At 36.2% G+C, this 19,450-nt stretch overlaps 1 protein-coding gene across 3 annotated transcripts in view; it reads right to left on the minus strand.

Annotated features, from left to right (window-relative positions):
- The window catches only part of CCDC141 (coiled-coil domain containing 141), a 168,517-nt gene that overhangs the window by 11,804 nt on the left and 137,263 nt on the right, over positions 1-19,450 (minus strand). For 2 of the 3 annotated variants that reach the window (XM_074338695.2, XM_019739336.3), the window contains 5 exons: positions 11,916-12,056; positions 10,933-11,127; positions 9,381-9,564; positions 6,158-6,270; positions 2,047-2,163 (listed from right to left, as the gene is read on the minus strand). In XM_074338695.2, the coding sequence (XP_074194796.2) occupies positions 2,047-2,163; positions 6,158-6,270; positions 9,381-9,564; positions 10,933-11,127; positions 11,916-12,056 (750 nt within the window). The remainder of the gene's footprint in view (positions 1-2,046; positions 2,164-6,157; positions 6,271-9,380; positions 9,565-10,932; positions 11,128-11,915; positions 12,057-19,450) is intronic. The other variant, XM_019739337.3, reaches the window with a different exon arrangement.

The raw sequence follows: 19,450 nt of genomic DNA on the forward strand, positions 1-19,450 counted from the left end.
GGAGCATTGCATAGGTTAAGCAAAAGGAATTTTAGTAGAGTGAAATTATTCTGTATAATACTGTGTAGGTGAACTCAAGACATTAAACATTTATCAAAATGCTTAAAATGTATAGAACTTTACAGCAAAAAATGTAAACCTTAACATATACGACTTGAAAAAAAATTCACATATAGAAAATTTCCAAATACAAAAGAGTATAACAAAATAATGGAAAAACAAATCTGTCATTTTTTTGTCACCTGAAAATAACATTTATTTCACCTTCTGTCTTGAAGATAGTTTTGGTCAGTCCACAATTTTAGATTGATTGAAATTTCTCAACATCATCTTTTGATTTTTACCAAAATACTGAGAATTATATTATCAGCCTAATTGTCTGTATTCAGTACCTGATCTTTCCTTATTATTGAATGTTAAAACAACTTTTTTATTGGTTTCTGAATTTTTGAGCAATTATACATTGTTAATATTAAAGATAATTTCTATAACTAAAAAATAATATGACGTTGGATTTATTTAAGAAACTGTGATGCATTTTATGTTATTCTTTATTATTTCTACTAGTAGGTCTCACTCGAGGGTGATTTTGCTCCTCTGGGGGTATTTGGCAATTTCTGTAGTTATTTTTTGGTTGTCAGGACAAGACAGGAGGGCTGCTACTGACATCTCCTGAACAGAGGCCAGGAATTCTGCTGAACATTCTACAATGCACAGCACAGCACCCCCATACAAAAGAGAGTTTTCTGGGCCAAAATATCAATAGCACTGAGGTTGAAAAACCCTGATTTAGATCAATCAGAGTAACCAAAGACCGTATGATATAAGACTACAGTCCAATAAGATGATCAACATTTGGCAGCTTTCCTTTGTCGCAGAGAAAAACCAGGGTTTAAGTACCTTAAGGTCATCCCACAAAAAAAGGCAATTTGCTTAATACTTCTTGCTACCGGGCGGTTATATAATTGCACTAGATCTTTACATATATTTAACCCGTGGGGACAGACCTATAAAGAAGCTCTAAGAACTGTACTGTCTTCAAGGAAAGATAACTATTTCTCCATGTGATAACTATGCAACAACAGGGAGTTTTTTTTCTTGTCTCAGGTCACAAGAAGTATATTTCATTAATTTGGGGCAGTTGAGAATGGTGTTGATTCTGCTTCTTCCTTTAACTCCTTAGGAGAGGGAGAAGGTAACTTGGCAAAGCAGAAGGTCAAGTGCTAATTATAATCCAGCAACTTTTTTCTTCTTAATTGTTGTTTCAGGTGTACAAAACATATAGTCCAGCAGCTTCTTTTTTAAATTATTAGTTTCGGGTGTACAAAACATATAGTCCAGCAGCTTTGAATAGAGAGTGTGCAATTCATGCCAAAAATCCATAATGATGTGATTTAAATAATAAAGTTGATATCATGATAACATTTGCATTTTTGACTATTTGCAATTTTTGCTACATGTTTAATTTATCTGTAATGCATAGGCATTAAAGTAATTTAAACATTTCTTTAAATACTTTGTGGTATTTATATTTCAGTTTGATTCTGTATTTTAGGGCCTGGAAATATCTTAACGGTAGATTCTATGGAGCAAAATGCAATCTAATTTCATGTATTAAGGTTTTCTAATGGGTAGCATAAAACAACAAAATCATAGCTTGGTGGTATGATAAAAAGGGAGAAGTGAAATCTGCAATTCGGTTTGAACATAAAAGGACAATGGGAAAGGCAGCTAAAGATGGGAGAAGTAGAAGCAATTTGAGGTGACAGTATGGTGTTTGAATGGCTGTCCCAAAGTCACTGTGAAATGCTGTGTTTCCAGTATTCATTAGGAGGGACTCAGAGGGAAATAGCACAGGACGTGAGGACTAAGTAAGTGGTAGAAAGGCAGTAAGGGGTGAGGACACTCACGCTGCATTCACATTGGGATATTCTATTCAGATAGGTAAGAAGGTTTCAATTCACCTTTTCTGTTTTTGTAAATGCAGAAGGACTCTAACCTCAAAACAAAAGTAATGAATAGCTGAGGTTACATAGTTTTCTTTACCTTATTTGTTTCTTCAGTCAGTATTGTCTGCTTATTTCTCACTGGTTCTTTCAGTAGGTCAATGCAATCATCGTGGAAGTCTTCTGAATTCAGATTCATCTTTAAAGCGTCTCCCTGCTGTACAAAGTGATAGTTAGTGAGAGCCTGAGACAGAAAAGTCGGAGGAACAATGCCATGCAATAACCACTTGGAAGAAAACATAGGCCACTTGCAACCTTTCAGTAAATGTATTCCACAAAAATCTGATGTATTCCCATGATGTGATTTATGAAATTATCCCTCCAAGTTCACAGTTCCCCTCCTACCTCACTCCTTTTATAAAGTTCATTGCCAATAACAAACAAACAAATAAACAAACAAACAAAAATTGGTTGTTCAAAGGCCCATCAGGGAAAACATCATTGTTATAATAGGATGCACCTACAGGAGCATTCTCCAGAGAAAGGAATCTTTGTGCGTGGCAGTTAAAACCATTAGGTGGGTCAGGGGAGCAGAAATGAGGCCGGAATGACTAAAGATCTCTGATGGAGAACAAAGTAGGACATTCAGAGAACTTACACAAGCAAATGTTTGGGAGGCTCATGAAAAAAAGAAGGAAGTATCACTGAGTACGGTCAAGAAAAAAGCAATTGAAAATGAAGGATGATTCAGGTGAGTGATGATATTTTGCTCCTGCATTTCATGGGGCTCCATTTTAGTCATGGAGGTAGAAGGGGTTTGCAAACTGCTGTGGAGCCAGTGTTAGGACTGAAAACACTTAGCAAAGGTGAAAGGAGCCCCAGAACACCAGTTTAGGATGATGACTGTACAGCAACAGAAGATAACCTGTTCCACCTGGAACATGGTCATTAGATGAATCTTAAAGAAACAGGCACGTTCCTCAAAGTACGCATTCTACACTGACTCAGAGAATCTGGGAGGACACATTTCTGGGGATATTCACCTTTTCATCTTAACTCTAAAACTTAAACTTTTTTGTATTACTGGATAAGTCACTCTGCTTTAGTACACACTCGATACCTAATTCCAAAATGGCAGCTGTTGTGGAAAGAACATTAGATTTTGAATCATATCTAAGTTCGAATTTCAGATCCACCACTACTGACTGTGGGAGCCCAAGCAAAGCACTTTTACCCTCTTTGAACTTCACCTCTGAAACAAAGAAAACAACATTTGCCTTATTTCCATCACAAGGTTATTTGGAAATCACAGATACAATATGTATGAAAAGCCTTCGTAAATTTCAAATTGCTGTACAAATAGAAAGGACTATTATCACTTTTTCAGCCTTGACAGAGATTTCTGGGCCTACTTTTTAATAACCCCTGCAAAAGAGAGCCGTGACATCAACCTTGAAAACATAAAAGCTAGACATTTATGCTTCTCGTGCAAACATCTGTAAAGTGTTAGTAAGCATTTTTTGACAAGCTTTTGTTCAGGCTGTAATTCATAGCAGCAATGCTGATATTCATTTATCTTGCTAGAGAGGCCCTTCCTCATTTTTACAACCACCCAAATTAAACCTTTTAAATCTATTGAAAAATTCTTCTCTACCAATCCTTGGAGCTTTTAATACAAATGTCAAAATACTTTCTGGAGAACCTGCTTTAGGCAAAGCATAGTGTTAAATGTGTGGAATGCTAAATTGAACAGAGCCATAGGATTTCCTCAAATAGAATCAAGTAGAGGGGTTGGGATGGTAATGGAAATTCCATGTGATGCTCATGATAAGAAGGAACACAAGTGCTGTGGGAGATCAGAGAGGGAGTGAAACAGCTAAGGGAGGAGTTGTGGAGGAGGCAGTATTTGCATTTGGCTTTGAGAGATAGTAAGATTTAGATAAACAGAGATAGAAAGTCATGTATTGGAAGTAAAGGTTTAGAAGCAGGAAACCCGGGGACATGGCAGTAGTAGACCACTGAAGCAGGAACCTACAATGACTATAGAAGTATAGTGGTTTGGGAAGAGAATCGGCCTCAGAACATTGAAAGACCTTGAATCTGAACTTTATTTAGTAATCAATGAAGAGTTTGTAGTGTAGTGTTTTGAATGTAAAAATGACACTAGCAGAACTGTATTTTGGAAGGGTGATGTAGCTGCACTGTATTATTAGGAGGCCCCTGACTAGTGCCAAAGAGAATCCAAGTGATGGCCCGGGAATAAGAAAGAGAGGGTACAGTCCTGACTATAGGGGGTGTAGAAGGAAAGGGCAATGAGGAAGTGTGGAGAAGGAATGGAAACAGCTTTCAGGAAGAATAGCCATGAAGGTGAAAAGTTGGAAATGGAGATAACTTTAAGAGAGTAGATTTTAGTAAGTGGATCTCACTTGAAGATATACAACATAAAAGGGAGGGATGTTGCAGACAACAGAGAGCAAAGTGTCGGAGGAAGCAGTGATTTGCGGGGATTCTACATATCAGAAATCAGGAGAAGAAACAGATCCTCATGGGGTGGGGCGGAGGTGAAGAGGAAATGCTAAATGTTGAAAAAGATAATAGAAGATATATGGTCCATTCATACATTACTAGTGGCATTATAATTGTAAAAGATTTATGGAAAGCAATATATATATATATTAAATATTAATTATATATTAATTAATATATACATACATAAATTTCATACCCATTTACTCAAATCTGCTTTGGAGAATTTATGCATAGGTAATAACACAAAAGAAAGAAAAAGCTATATGCATGAAAATGTAGTGTTATTTAAAATGGTAAAAATGTTGAAAAACCTAGATTCTTTGCCAAAGGGAAAAGATAACTTGGTTGAATGAAAAGATTAGCAAACTATTTTGAATAGAATGGGAATTCAAATTTATGAAATGGAACTTCATACAGAAAGAGATCATTGCCTGAAATAACAATAATTCTGCTCTGAACTGCAAGGGCACCATTCTGTCTCAATAGCAACAATAATCACAGTGATAATCATGGGTGTCCCCACACTCAATCCTCAGGGCTACCCTCCCATTAGGTTCCCCGATTTCCTCCATTTTACAGATTAGGAAACTGAGGCTCAGAGAGATTAAGCAATTTCCCCAAAATCACAAATCCAATAATCTGGAGAGTTGGTATTCCTAAGCAGCTGTGTCTTATTCTAGAGGTCGTGCTCTTCATTACCTCACCAATCTCTCCATTCTAAATAACCAGGTCTTTCAGTTGGTTGTAAAAACAGCACTGATGAAACCAGTTTTTGACCTGACATAGACAAAACTATATATGTGTATATGTGTGAGTGTGTGTATAATGTGTGTGCATGTGCATATATGTGTGTGTACATGTGTATATATACTGGGGGTGCCAACAAAATGTATACAAGTGGACACTTTGGTCAACGTTGCTCAAGCAATAGTTCACCATTACCAGAAGTGCCTGGACGCTGATGGTAACCACTCTGAGCACCTCTTGTGATTGCAGAAGTCAAACGTGACTTGTATTCATCTTTTGTTATCAGTATACATTGAGTATTACGATTTTAATGCAGTTTCCCTTTCTTAAAATGTGTATACATTTGTTTGGCACACTGTGTGTGTGTGTGTGTGTGTGTGTGTGTGTGTGTGTGTATTTCTCTCTTTTAAATGGATTTTGCCTAGACAGACATAAACATATTATCTCCATATATTTAGCATTAGTTTTTTGTTCTATCAATTGTACTAATGATTAGTTGAATATTTCCATGAAGTTAAATGTTCTATGAATATAATACCTGAAGATTAGTTTTATTTTTCTCTGGGGTCACAATTTGGAATAAGAGAAAAACTTACATTCATTATTTATGAACGAAAACATAAGGCTACTTAATAGAGACTTTACTTTGATTTTAATGGCACACATTTATCCTTTAGGATATGATCCATGAAAATATAAATGAGACACCTTAATTGTGTTTAGCCCTCATTCTCTGCAATATTTTTCTCTGCAGATAGAAAAGAAACAGAATTAATTATCAGAAACACCAGATAATTATATTAGAAAGCTGTGAGACAAACGTGAACATTATATCCCTTGAGAATTTCCTTTAGAACATCTTTGCACGAGAAGACACTTGATCAACACATTTTTATTTATATCACATGAAAATACATATTCTGAGAAGACATTACCTTTAGCTTTTCTTCAAGCTCTGTGAGAGAGCCACATAATTCAGTAATAGATTCAAGAACCTCTTTGTGTTTTGCCACTATTTTCTCAGCATATTTCTGCCCTTCTTCCAAACCTGGGGAAAAGAAGGAATAAAACTATTTTTTTAAGATAATTAAAAATATTTTTTTAGTTGTTTTTTTTTTTTTTTCAATTACAGTTGACATTTAATATTATTTTATATTAGTTTCAGGTACACAGCATAGTGGTTAGATATTTACGAAGTGACCCCTCTGATTAGTCTATACATATTTATTAGTGAATAAAACTATTTTTAAAGGTCAAATCCCTGGCCAAAACAAACAAACAAATAAACGAAAAACACCCATTAATTCATCTCTCCAGTGTGTGATGAAGTCCTGATAGATAGTAAGTGCTTAATAAATACTTACTGGGCAGATAAATAAATGAATGAAGGCATTTTTTGAAAACCAGGTATTCTAAAAACATGGTTACATTTACTGTACCAGGCCACTTTTATGTGCCCTGAATAATGTTGCTATGTTAATATTCTTAAAGCTCCATTCTAATCAGTTTTCTCCTGTTCAGAGTATTCAGTGCTTCTTCACTACCTAGAAAAGTATACAACCAAGGCCCTCCATAATATGGTTTTAACTTGCCTCTCTCAAATGTAAATCTGCCTAATGTATATCTAAATGTATATCTCACATATTTAATCTCTGGCCAAACTGAACAAATGTGTCTTCCCTAAAAATCCCCAGAGCCAATGAGTATTCTTTCCCATACTGAGAATGCCCTTCCCTGACTCCCTATTTCTGCTGTCAAAATCCTACCTACTTTTCAGGGTCTACTTCAAATGCCAACATTTTTGAGAAAAATTTTTAAATCTTTGCCAACTGGATTTCATCTCTTCCTATTGGGATAATAATAAAGGTATGTACCACGTAGTGAGTGCATGGGCACTTTATATGCATTATTGAATGTAGTCTTCCACAGGTAGGTTCTGTTGCATTTTACAAGTGAGGAACCTGAGGCTCAAAAGAGCTTCTTCAGGTAACCCAGATAATACCTGGAACACCACAATGTGAACCTTGACTACTGGAATCCACAGTTTAGGCTAAACTGTATTACACATTGCTGTGCGCTCAATTGTGGCCCTCCCAAAATTCAGATGCTGAAGTCCCAATCCCCAATATCTCCGAATGGAACCATATTTGGAGACAAGGTTTTCAAAGTGCTGATTAAGTTAAAAGAGGCCATTAGAGTGGGGACCTTATCCAATATGACTGTTGCCTTTATAGAAAGAGGGAGGGGCACCAGGGGAGCCTGCGCACAGAGGGCTGGCTGTCCAGGTGAAGCAGCAGCGAGAGGGTGGCCACCTGTAAGCCAAGGAGAGAAACCAACCTGTCAGCGCCTTGATCTTAGACTTCCAGCAACCAGACTGCAAGGAAAGGAATTTCTGTGGTTGAAGCCACGCAGGCTGTGGTATTTGTTATGGTAGCCCAAGCAGACTAATACACACATTATACCTTTCCACTGCCTCCACTGCATTTACCATATCATGACTTCTAGGCTTAGACTGTGGATTCTTGAATGAAGAAACTAGGTCTTATTTGTCTTTATGTCAATCACAGTTCCTAGTAAATAATAGGTACTCAAAAAAAAACGTTTGAGATAAATTTATTTGCATTCAAATTCTGGATTTAATAATGCTTAGGTGGCCTGCAAGAGTTGATATAATATTCCTAAAGTATCTTCTTGATGCAAAGTTTTTAAAAATTCCATGGTTTCCATATTGAACAGATAAAGACACTTGCCATTCCATTATTCATTCAATGATTCATTTATTCATCAAATATTTGCTAAACACTTAGTATGTACCATGAAGCAGTGAACTAACAGGCAAAATCCCTTTTCTCCTGGAGCTTACACTCTGGTAAGGAAAGGCAGAAAATAGACGAATAACTATATAATATGTCAGCTGGTGATAAGGTCCAGAAATACAAAACAAAGCAGGAAACAGGATCATGCATGATGGGATAGGAATATAACTTTTATGGAGTGTTGGCAAGTACTTATCATGTCCGAAAATTGAATAGGCACTGAAATACAGTGATTAAATATACTTGCCTTATCCTCAAGGAGCTTATGATCAGTAGAGAAGACAGACAAATAAAGAGGCAATTATGCTACAGTGTGAGTGTCTCCAAAATTTTTTGGTGAAACGTGTACAGTGACAATAGTAAGAATGCAACATCGCATTAGTTTTTATTAATTTTTCAATCTATATTCTATTACATTTGTATTTCTACCCCTTCCTTTGGACACCCATTAATAATTCATTTCCAATTTAATATTAGATAGTGCAATATATATTGTTCTACAAAACTCTTATGGCTAACCATGGGTAGTGTTTCATGTTACCAAAGAGAATATCTATCTGGCAGCAGCTGTGGGTAGCCAAGGGAAGCACTTTGTACCACCTGTTGCTATCTTCTTTCCGGACTGGATTTGGCTGGTCACTGGGAATAAATCTTAGTCTCATAGTTAGCAGAGAACTCATGCAAGGTATTCCTCAGCGCCCTCAGGGACTGTTAACACCCAGGAGGTTTCTTAAATGGGGGCCTCCTTTAGATAGAAGAACCTCTAAGATAATACAGCTGACAACTGTGTTATCTTTCCTAGTAGTGTAGAAGAAGAAAGCAGGACCCGTGAGATCATAATTGTGTTTTCCCATTTATGCCAGAAGTGAGAGGAAGGCAAGGAAAACATTTTTACCTCTTGACTATATCCATGAACCATAAGCCTCACAGAAATGAGAGACTTCAGTCTTAGCTTTATACTTTTTTAAAGTACTATGCGAGTTTTGTTTGTTTTTCAAGAAATCACTCTAGTAAAAATTAGAATTTTTTGGTCTAGATAAACTGAGTATTATTCCGTTTTTAATACCTTGAAGATGATCAACAGGGATGAGGGAGAAAAGGGATTAAAGAAGGAGGGTTTACACACGGTAGTTTAAAGTCTGCAGGCGTCATCTGCACACAGTTGTTCTTCGTTTCCTAGTGTTTATTTTTGCAGGTTGTGGGATCTTATCTTGGGCCCTTTTCCTAAATGGGTTGGTGTAATGAGGACCCTGAAGGTGTGCCAGACTCTGCTCTCTGCTGGATTAGGTGCCGTATAGCTTTGTTTAATCGTAAATCATTGGATACCTTAAACGAGACCTACCATATAATCGTTGAGCGAGGTCACTGATCTCCTGAATCCTTTCTTCTTGCTGAGGCACTGAGGGTATGATAAACTTATTGAACTGCTGGTGGAGACTTTCCACAGCATCCTTTGTCTTGCACTCTGTGGAATATTTTCCGACTCTTACAACTGTGGCACTTGCATCTTCACACCAAAAATGACACTAAATTAAAATGGGACAAAGCATAGATTAAAGCAACACCACCCTTCTAAAGTTCTTCATTTGGACACTGCAATACCAAATTTCAATTTCCTCAAACTTTATATTCACATTAGTTTGAATTCTGTAAGCCTTAAAAAAAATACCAAAATATGATCATATACTTTGCACTTGGATATTAGAGTCAGATAAAAAAGTAAACGTATGGCAATTCATTTGATTTTCCAGCTTTCTTAGAGGTGCCTGAAACACACTTCCTAAGAGGAACGTTGCATACTTACAAGAGCAGGCAGCATCAAAAGCTTATGGCACTGAAAAGAATCCGAACATCCGGTAAAAGGAAAGAAAAAAGCCCAAACACACAAAATCCAGTCTAATTAATTGAAATCATTAACAAGACATGGATAAAGTATTGCCTGATTAACACACAAATGAATTCTCTTTTAAGAACGAGATTTAGACTGTGAATTGAGGAACTATCATCTAAAGAATAGCATTTGACCTTTTAAAATGCAAGACATTCAATCATATTTTCAAAGTACAGTGGAGAGCTTTCTCACTAAAAATAAATAACCATGATGGAAGGGACATGTCTGACTAAGGACACCACCACTTACGCTGAGTGAGAAATAGAAAACTTGACTCTGTTAGAAAGTGGCTTTAAATAAGCGCCACAGAGCTACAGCAAACCTACGTACTAGTTATACAAGAATGATCGCCTTGCTCCTTCTTAGTATGATGCTAAGTCTAAAAGCTCTACCACGTTAGTGGTGAAGAAAGATGTTTTGTCTCAGAATAATGGGCTACAAAGAACACTCCAGAACTTCAAGTGTAGAGTTTCTTCAATATGAGCTGTGCAAATAACATTAACTTGTCAAATTTCATATATTTTATGCATACCCTACTGATTTTCTTCTTGACAAAACCAAAAATAACACCAATGACAATGTTTGAACCTCAAAAATCCTAGTATAACCTTTTTTTTTGTAAACACTTTCAAATTCTGTGAAGTCAATATGTCATTTTGAGTATTTTAAACAAATATCAAGCAGTGAACATAATTCCATGATGATTAAACATCTTGAATTGATGAGGTTATGGGAAAATGAGAAATTTTCCTATGTTGCTGGCAAGAGTAAATTAGTAAAATCTTTCCAAAGACCAAATGAACAAACAATCAAAACCTTGTAACATCCAATCCCTTTGGTCCAGCAATTCTACTTTAGGAAATTATCGTAAGGAATTAATTATGAAAAGGAGCATGATACATGGATTTAATGACAATAATAGCTAATGGAGCATTGTTTTAAAGTAGCAGAGTAATTTTCTGAAAAAACATTACAACACGGATACTTGTAGAGAAGAGGATACCTCTTCAATCATCTCCTGGAGATGCTCAGTCAAGTCCAAATTCTTCTTGTAATCTGTTACAACTCTGTCAAACTCATCCACATGTTTTTGCAAATCCTTCATGGCTTCCAAAAGGATATTACCTTTATTATTTGGATAATTTAATAAAGAATCAGAAGTTTTAATCTCAACTTTTTCCATTTTCCTTTTCAAAGTCTGTGAGAAACAGAAAAAAAATTTTTTTTTAAATAAAATTCAACTTTTAAGAGGCAAGTGATTAAATATTGGAGAAAAACTTGAAAAAAACTTTTGTAGCTTCCTCCATTATAATACGTTAAAAATCACAATTATTACAAATGTATTTTGGGGGGGAAAAAAGGGTTTTCTTCCAAATAGTCCATTGATTCAGCATTCAGCACACATAGAAAATTTACAATACACCAAGGTCTATTCCAGATTTCATGAATGATACTATGATTAAAAAAATAAGAAAATGGTCATAAAATCAGATATTTTATTGTATTCAGTAAGTTCACTGCTTCCCAGGAAAAGTATTTAAATAACTTAGCCAGCACATGTGATAATCAAGGTAGGTATCAGGGGCTGTAACCACAGGAGAGAAAGCTCCTAACACAAGCAGGTTATAGGAAAGGAAGAGGGGTACAGAAGAGGTGCATGTGTGTGCGTGTGCGTGTGCGTGTGCGTGTGCGTGTGCGTGTGCGTGTGTGTGTGTGTGTGTGTGTGTGTGTGTGTGTTGGGCAGAAGAATGGAAGCAGAGAGGCAAGGTAGGTTTGGCAGAAACCATTCTAGAGCTGCCTTCAAAAGATAGATCAATTTATTACATACTTTACATGAAGAACCCGATTGCTATAAAAATGGAAAACTACCTTTTTAGTCCCAATGCTATAAAAGGCCCAAGGATTAGGCATCTAGAATTGAAATGCAAATCATTTTGCAGCAATTGTAATAGTACACGCAAACATACACACACAGTTTCTTGTTACCTGTATTTTTTCAGCATACATATCAACTTGTTGAATTTGATATTTAAGAGCCTTCAGATTCCGAGCTTTTTCATTTTTCTTAGTGTAATTAAACTTCAAATTGTTGAATTTCTTTTTGGTATCTTTGAATGACTCTTTGAGCTACAGGTCAATAAAAAGAAAGAGGTGATTACCTTAAAATGAGAACACTAATATTTACTTGTAATAAATCAAAATATCTAAACACTGCAAAATATTCATAATCTTCAAAATGTATCTACAGTGATTTTCAGTAGAAAACAAATGAACATATGATGTGAATTTAAACATATCCTTAAAATATAATTATAAATTGCTCTTAGTACTTTTCGTAATTTATAATTGTATTACAGTTATAGACTAACCTTTGGCCTCCAACCAGTAAAGTTTTTAACGTGTCACAGACTTTCAACTCTAATTTTCTTATTTGTACTTATTTGATATAACTTTTCCCATTCATTCTGTTCTCTGTGTGCTAATATTTGCCCCAGCTCCATCCATCTCCCAGGGCTCTCTTACAGCCACCATGTATAAATATATAAGGCCTCCAAGGAACTGCTCATGTTGCAGAGGTCAATGAAGTTTTGACATTTAGACTATGTAGGATCGTGGGGTAGAAGAGGAAACCCATCGTGAGATTTAGTAGGAAAACGACTTATTTGCCCAAATCCAGCAAAAAGTTATTTTTTATGAACAGTTTCCAGAAGAGATTTAATTCTTAGATATAGGCCATGAACTTCAGAGGTCCTTCAGAAATGGAAAAGTGAAGTGATAGTTGTCACCAATGATAGCAATGCTAATTTGTGTATAAACAAAGTATATGGCTAAACATTGAGAATAGGGCATAGATTAAGACAGTCTTAAGAACAAACAGTTCAGCTTTACTAGTGAACCAAAATTTTAAGCAGTCCAGTTCCATTGAAGCAGCACTTTCTGTGCCCTTCTCCGTATGCGAGAAGAACAAACATATTGCCAGATCACTCTGTTTATATTATCAGCAAAGACAAGGACAGAGAAAACATAAACCTTCTCAGATTATAGGGAAGCACTTAACATTAAGAATGGACAATATCATGAGTGATAAATTTGAGCACAGAAAAACCTTAAAATTCTTTTCAATGACATCAAATAAATTATTTGGGAGGGAATAAAGTCTGTGCACTGGCTAGATTTCAAACTTGCAACACAGAAAAGACATTATCTGCCTTAGAAAACACTTCTTTCTCAAAATGCTTATTTCAAATTCTGCATACGGTAAAAATAAAACCTTATCCTTATATTTAACACTTCTTGGAGATAATTATTTATAAAGCCCTAGCAAACCTGCATATAAGGAAATTATTAGACTGACACAATTTTTGTATCTGACACACCTACACTTATTCAGTGTTGTTTGTCTTATATGATAAAAAGAAGTGTTGAACATTAGTGTTAAGCTACAAATTAAACCAAGCATAGAGACCACATTAAACATTTACATTGATAAAACAGTAGCATTCTAAAGGAGTGGAGAGAACTATAGCGTCAAAATTTGAAAACTATTTCACTATTAGAACTCAAGAAAATATTTAAAAGATCATATTCAGTTGGAATATTTATGAGATAACCAGTTAGTATTTGAATTTTTGACAGCTGATGTTTTAATATGCATGTGTTTGATTTTGGTGGGAAAGGACAAATGCGGTCATTTGCGGTCAATGGGATTAAAGAGACTACATAAAGAGACTATATCCTGAATTATTCACATAAAACTTTGGAGGAACTTTTTTCTGTGTAGTTAAAAATCTGTAACTATAGGCATAGTAACTACCACATCCGAGGAAATCAGAGACTCTTGTGTCTTTAAGAAAACATGTTCTCAATGGAGCGTTAGTGTTTAATGAGTACAGAATTTCTGGTAAGATGATGAAGACGTCCTGGAGATGGATGGTGGTGATGGTTGTACAACAATGTAAATGAACTTAATATCACTGACCTGTACCCTTAACATAGGTAAGATGGTAAATTATGTATATTTTACCACAATTAAAAATAAAATTTGTTTTTAATAAAAACAAAGGGGAAAATAACATTTCTTATCATGAATATTTATACAATAAATATAAAATATTATACTTTTTTCCCTCTTACTTGAACATGACTTATATTGTAAACTTCAGTCTAAAGAAAAAAAGAAGGCTCTGTCACCAACCTGATAACCACTGCGTTATATCTGCTTGTTTAAATGGGAAAAGTCAACATCTATTTGAAGACTACGTGATGAATGGAGAAAGGCTGAGCTTTAACCCCTTTCATTCTAAACCATGAAATTTTAAGTCTACTTTGGATTATGAAATTTAAGACTGAGAAACGACAAGTGCAATTTTATTTCTGTTTACTTCAGAATGTATGCACTTCCACTGAAGATGATTTCTAAGGCCAAAGAATATTCATGGCGCTATGGGCGTGTGAAATGGGATCAGGTTCCTCTGACACATGTGCTCCTTTGACAAAGTTGCTGGCACTTTTCTCTTTGGGTCCTACTAGAAATCCATCTTATATCCTACACCTTTCCAAAGCTCAAATTCAAGACCACTGCAGATACAAGTAGAAGCATGCAGGAAGTCCCTTCAGCACTTAGATTTTCAGAAAAATCTAGCCATGCTTAATTCTCTTACCTGCATCTTTCAATATGAAAACTTAACTTCCCATCTAATCCCCACATAACTTATGATAGTATTTTTAAAGGAACAGTGTGCCATGGTTGCTTGGCTGTGCTAGCATTGTTCATGCAGCTGTTTCTAACTTTAGTTAGCTTGTCAACAATGGGGAATGGTGACGATGGCTAAGACAACTGCTCGACTGGAGCACATAAGCCAAAAAAATGCCCAAAGTTCGAGACAAGATAAAGTTTATCCTATTAGAAATCTTTAAATGCTGTTATAATTCATATTCATAAAATTTCTGAAAGTCTTAAGAAAATCAGGAGATATTTTTCCTAGTAAATAGTGTGATTTTCCTATATTTCTACTTACTCAGCTCCTCCATAGTTGCTATGGAATAAGCAGACTAATAAAGCTATAATTAGGAAAATAAAATATTAAGACTTTAAAACTGTAGTTCTTTTTAAACCAGCAGAATGAGCATCTTCACCAAATTTCCCAGGGAGCAGTAAGCCTCTCTCAGGGTTAGGAACAAACAAAGCTTCTTTGAGAAGAAGCGAAAGGGAAAGAGGCTGACCACAAGGCTGGCTTGCTATTCTTAGTCCCTGACAAAGCTGGCTGAGGCAGCTTTGGCACAAGAATGTATTATTTGTGAGTGCATGACTGGCAGAGCCAATTTATGTGAGGGATATGGGACATTTTAAAACTAAGGAAATGCGTTTAAAACAAAAGGCTTTCATTAGAACTATGGCACGTGGCTGGCCAGAAGCAAAAACACAAAACAAGTAGTCCAGTTCTCTTAGTGTCCACTTCATGAGCTTCATTTCTTGTCCTTTATTGTGCCTACTCCAGAGGAAAAAAAAAAAAAAAAAAGATTTCTGATTGACGCCTATTTTCAGTAAGAGAAAGCTGCAAAGTTATCACCTCCCAGGGATGTTTGCACTTGAAATGCAGCAACCCAAAGACTCATAATTTCACTGGAATGATTTGTTACAATTAGTAATGGTAGAATATTAGGCCTCAGTGCTGGAGAGATTTGGGGACAAGACTTTCTTGCCTTCCTTCCGTTTGGCAACTGTACCACTGTCTTCCTGTGCTTAAGACCAGTGTTGTAGCAGCAGACAATGGAGCAGCGTGGGAAGAGAAGACAATTGCTCCATTTTAAATTGTACATGGCAGCGGGGAGCTGGTTAACTCAGTTGGTTGGAGCGTGGTACTAATAACACCAAGGTTTCTGGTTTGATCTCTGCATGGACCATTGTGAGCTGTGCCCTCCTTAAAAAAAAAAAAATCTACATGGCAGCATGTCTCAGTAGTACCTATTTTATCCATTCTGCAAGTTTTGTGTGTTCACAATATATTTAAGTTTTATTTTCTGGACATAATAACTATGATTTTACATTTCAGCTCTCTAAATTCTTTAAGAAGAAGGCTCATTTTGCAGATGTAAAGCACCAAACTTTTAACATAGTTTAACCCTATGGGATAGACATTTTCAGAACAAATTATAATCAATCCTATCCTCTTACACATACTAATGAATGAACCCATGGTGGAGCCTAAGAAACAGTGGCTGTGGCTGAAGCTCCATGGGCTTTAGTTTGCCCTAGACTCTGTTTCCTGAGGACTTTTGCATTCTTACGACCCGGCACACAGTAGCCACATTGATATTTGTTAAATGACAATATTTAGTTTTTTTCTTAAAATGATGAATTAGGCTTATCAATCTGGAAAAAAAACAATAATTATCTGTACTATACCATAGTACTGCCCCCATCAGGTGTTTTGCCCATCTATACACTTCTTCTCTGCTTCCTTTCCTGCCAGTGGGTGACTGCCCATGGTCATTCTGTCAATGGCAAAGAACCATCCAATGTCAGGAGGTTTGATTGAATAGCTGTATGTGTGTGTAGAGCTGCACCATTCCCTTATTCTAATTTACTGCTTGTAATCTGTCTTGTACCCCTGGAACTGAGATGAATGACTTACCCAAACTGACAGAAGAATTTGTGTGATTAGAACACAGACTCTGACATATGGGTATCTATTTCATAGGTTAGAGTCTGTTCTAATTACACAAATCACCCCCCTCTCTCTGTTTTCTTCTTGATAGGTAAGATGTGGCTACAGTATAAAAATTTCAGGCTAAAGTGATATAATTATATGAAAGCTTCTGTTTGTAAAATTTATTTTCAGAAAATGGATACCAACCAAATTCTGTCATTACTATTCTTTTCAGCAAAGTAATTGTTTGTGATCCATAGTGAGACTCTAGCTACAAATTTCTATTAACATCACGTAAATGTAAATTTTTTTTGGTCAGATTGCAAGAAGAAAACATGCTCAATATTAACTTACTACATTTCTAAATGAACACGTGTAAAGAATAAGTAATCATGTTCTGCTATGTAACATGGCAGAGAATGTCTCAAATGCTTTGTGTATTAACAACTTATTTATATTGCCAGGCAAGAAAATATGTAGTGAAATTCAACATTCATGTATAGAAACATATCTTTGTGTGAAATAGGTGAGAAAAAACTCCATAAAATATGGCAGTCAGAAGGCTGTGTTATCCAGTGGGTAGATGTGGAGAAAATGAAGTTTTATAATTCCCCATGTCATATAGTATATGAAATTAGAAAATAATAACATTTTACCCAAAGATAATCAAGGCACAAAACCATGGCTCTCACTATGCAGTACACCTCAAACTAATATAAAATATACTGAATGTCAACTGTAATTTAAAAAATGTACAGTCACAGAACGTGAAGTACAGCATAAGGAATATAGTCAATGGTATTATAATATCTATGTACGGTGTCAGATTGGTAGTAGAATTGTTGGGGTTCTCACTTTATGAGGTGTGTAAATGTCTAATCAATATTTTATTTTGTACACCTGAATTTAATTTAAAAAATAACATAAAAACCCCATGATTCTTTGTCTTTAAGGAATTATCACATTAAAAAAATCACATATAGAACACCTTTCTTTATTTTGCCTTGAGGTACCAAGTCCTTTCCTAAGGGCCTTTAGTGGAGGTAAAACCACGTAAGTTAGCTATGCCTACATCAAGAAAGTAATTTTGAAATAACTAAATGAACCACGCTATTATATCAGCTCACATGAACAGCTTATAACAGATACGCCAGAAAATAAAGATAGAAGAGGAAAGCATAGAAAAAGGATACATTTAACATCAGATCATGCAGTGATTGAATGGACTAAAACATTAAGTGAATGGTGAACTTTGAGTTTAGCAAGTAACAAGTGGGTTTGTGGCCAATAAATGAGCCTCTAGCCCAAAGCTGACTCCCTGCAACACTATGAACAGAAACTCTGCAGTCCTGTTTTACACTGTGTGTGTGTTTAGAGCTGCACCATTCCCCTATTCTAATTTACTGCTTGTAATCTGTCTTGTACCCCTGGAACTGAGATGAATAACTCAGATGAAAATTGTATACACCTCAGTTTTCTCATCTGAAAAAATGAAGATATCGAACTAGACATACTCCAAAATCTATTTCAACTCTTGAGTTTCCAAGAAGCTCTTTTAGCGCATTAGAAGCAAAACAATGTGGTTTCAAATCAACTTAAATGCTATGCTTGGTCTAGTTCCCTGGTGGGATACCTGATTTTATTTACTTTTTATATAGAAAAAAAGCAGTGTAATATATTGCTTTTAATTTTACATAATATTTTAAGTACCTATACCAAGTGTTAATGATAATAATAATAAAAATATCGTGGTGTCACATATTATCACCACTTGGAATCTGGCCATCTGTTTGCGCACTGAGATTCACAAAATAAACTAGAACACACAGATCTTTATTTTACTAAAGGTCACTGAAAATGTTCCTTCTGAGTATTTTCCCATTTAGGCTCCTGGTTGGAAAATCCAGGGTGTAGACACTACACTGTGACATGCCTGCTATATCTCTACAAGAAAGGAAGGGGGGGAACGGACCAAAGATTTAAAGATCCTTTAAATGTGAAACTGTAACCTACATCAAAGATTAGTTGGATTTGAAGTAGAAGCAAATGGGAAGAGTAGCTCTTTTAAAATTAAGATCATGTTCAAGTGAGATCTGATTCCTAAGTCAAACCAGCACATATCTGGTTCCTCATTCCTGTTATGGTACAGACAATCCTGGGGCATCCCTACTATGACTGGAAGGGTCATCTGTTATCCCTGCCAGCTGGCTCCCAGCACAGGCGCATCACGAGGCAGCCCCTGTAAATAGAACCACTGTGGGAAGGGCCTGAACAGAGAGATCCAGCTGCATAAAAGCCACAGCACTTCAGGGAGACAGAGATGGAACCATCGGGGGCTGGGAATAAGCCTTAGCCAGACTCCTTTGTGGTTTCAGTAGATAGAGAGCTTACCATCATGACGGGGAGAGAGATGTTTGGCAAGACAAGTTTACACAAAAAAGAAGAAGGAGAAAGAAAAGACGAAGAGAAAGAGGAGGAAGAAGAAGAGAAAGAAAGAAGATGATTTGGGGAAAAGAGCAAACAAATTGTTTTCCTGGCTGGGAATCTAAATTCTGTAGCCCTGGGGAGAAGAATGCTCTCCTTGAGATTGTTTCCCTTACTAAGATCTGACTGAAGTGTTGTTAGCTGGCGCACCGGAACCAGAAGAGAGCAGGCTACACTATGGGTTTCACCCCGAATGAATCTCTAGCCCAAAGGACTCCCTGGAACAGACTCTGAGCAAAAACGCTACAGCCCTGAAGCATATTGCTAAAATGAACATTGTTGTTGATGTTCCTTTCTGTTTCCCTCCTGTTGAGTGGATCCAAGTGGCCTCTCCTGCTCTCTCCTCCTCTTACTTCCCTTGTAGCCACGCTTCCCTCCTGCCTGGCC

The sequence above is a fragment of the Rhinolophus sinicus genome, chromosome 17 (genome assembly GCF_057876585.1).
Source record: "Rhinolophus sinicus isolate RSI-liver-muscle chromosome 17, RSI-T2T, whole genome shotgun sequence".
Taxonomy (NCBI): domain Eukaryota; kingdom Metazoa; phylum Chordata; class Mammalia; order Chiroptera; family Rhinolophidae; genus Rhinolophus; species Rhinolophus sinicus.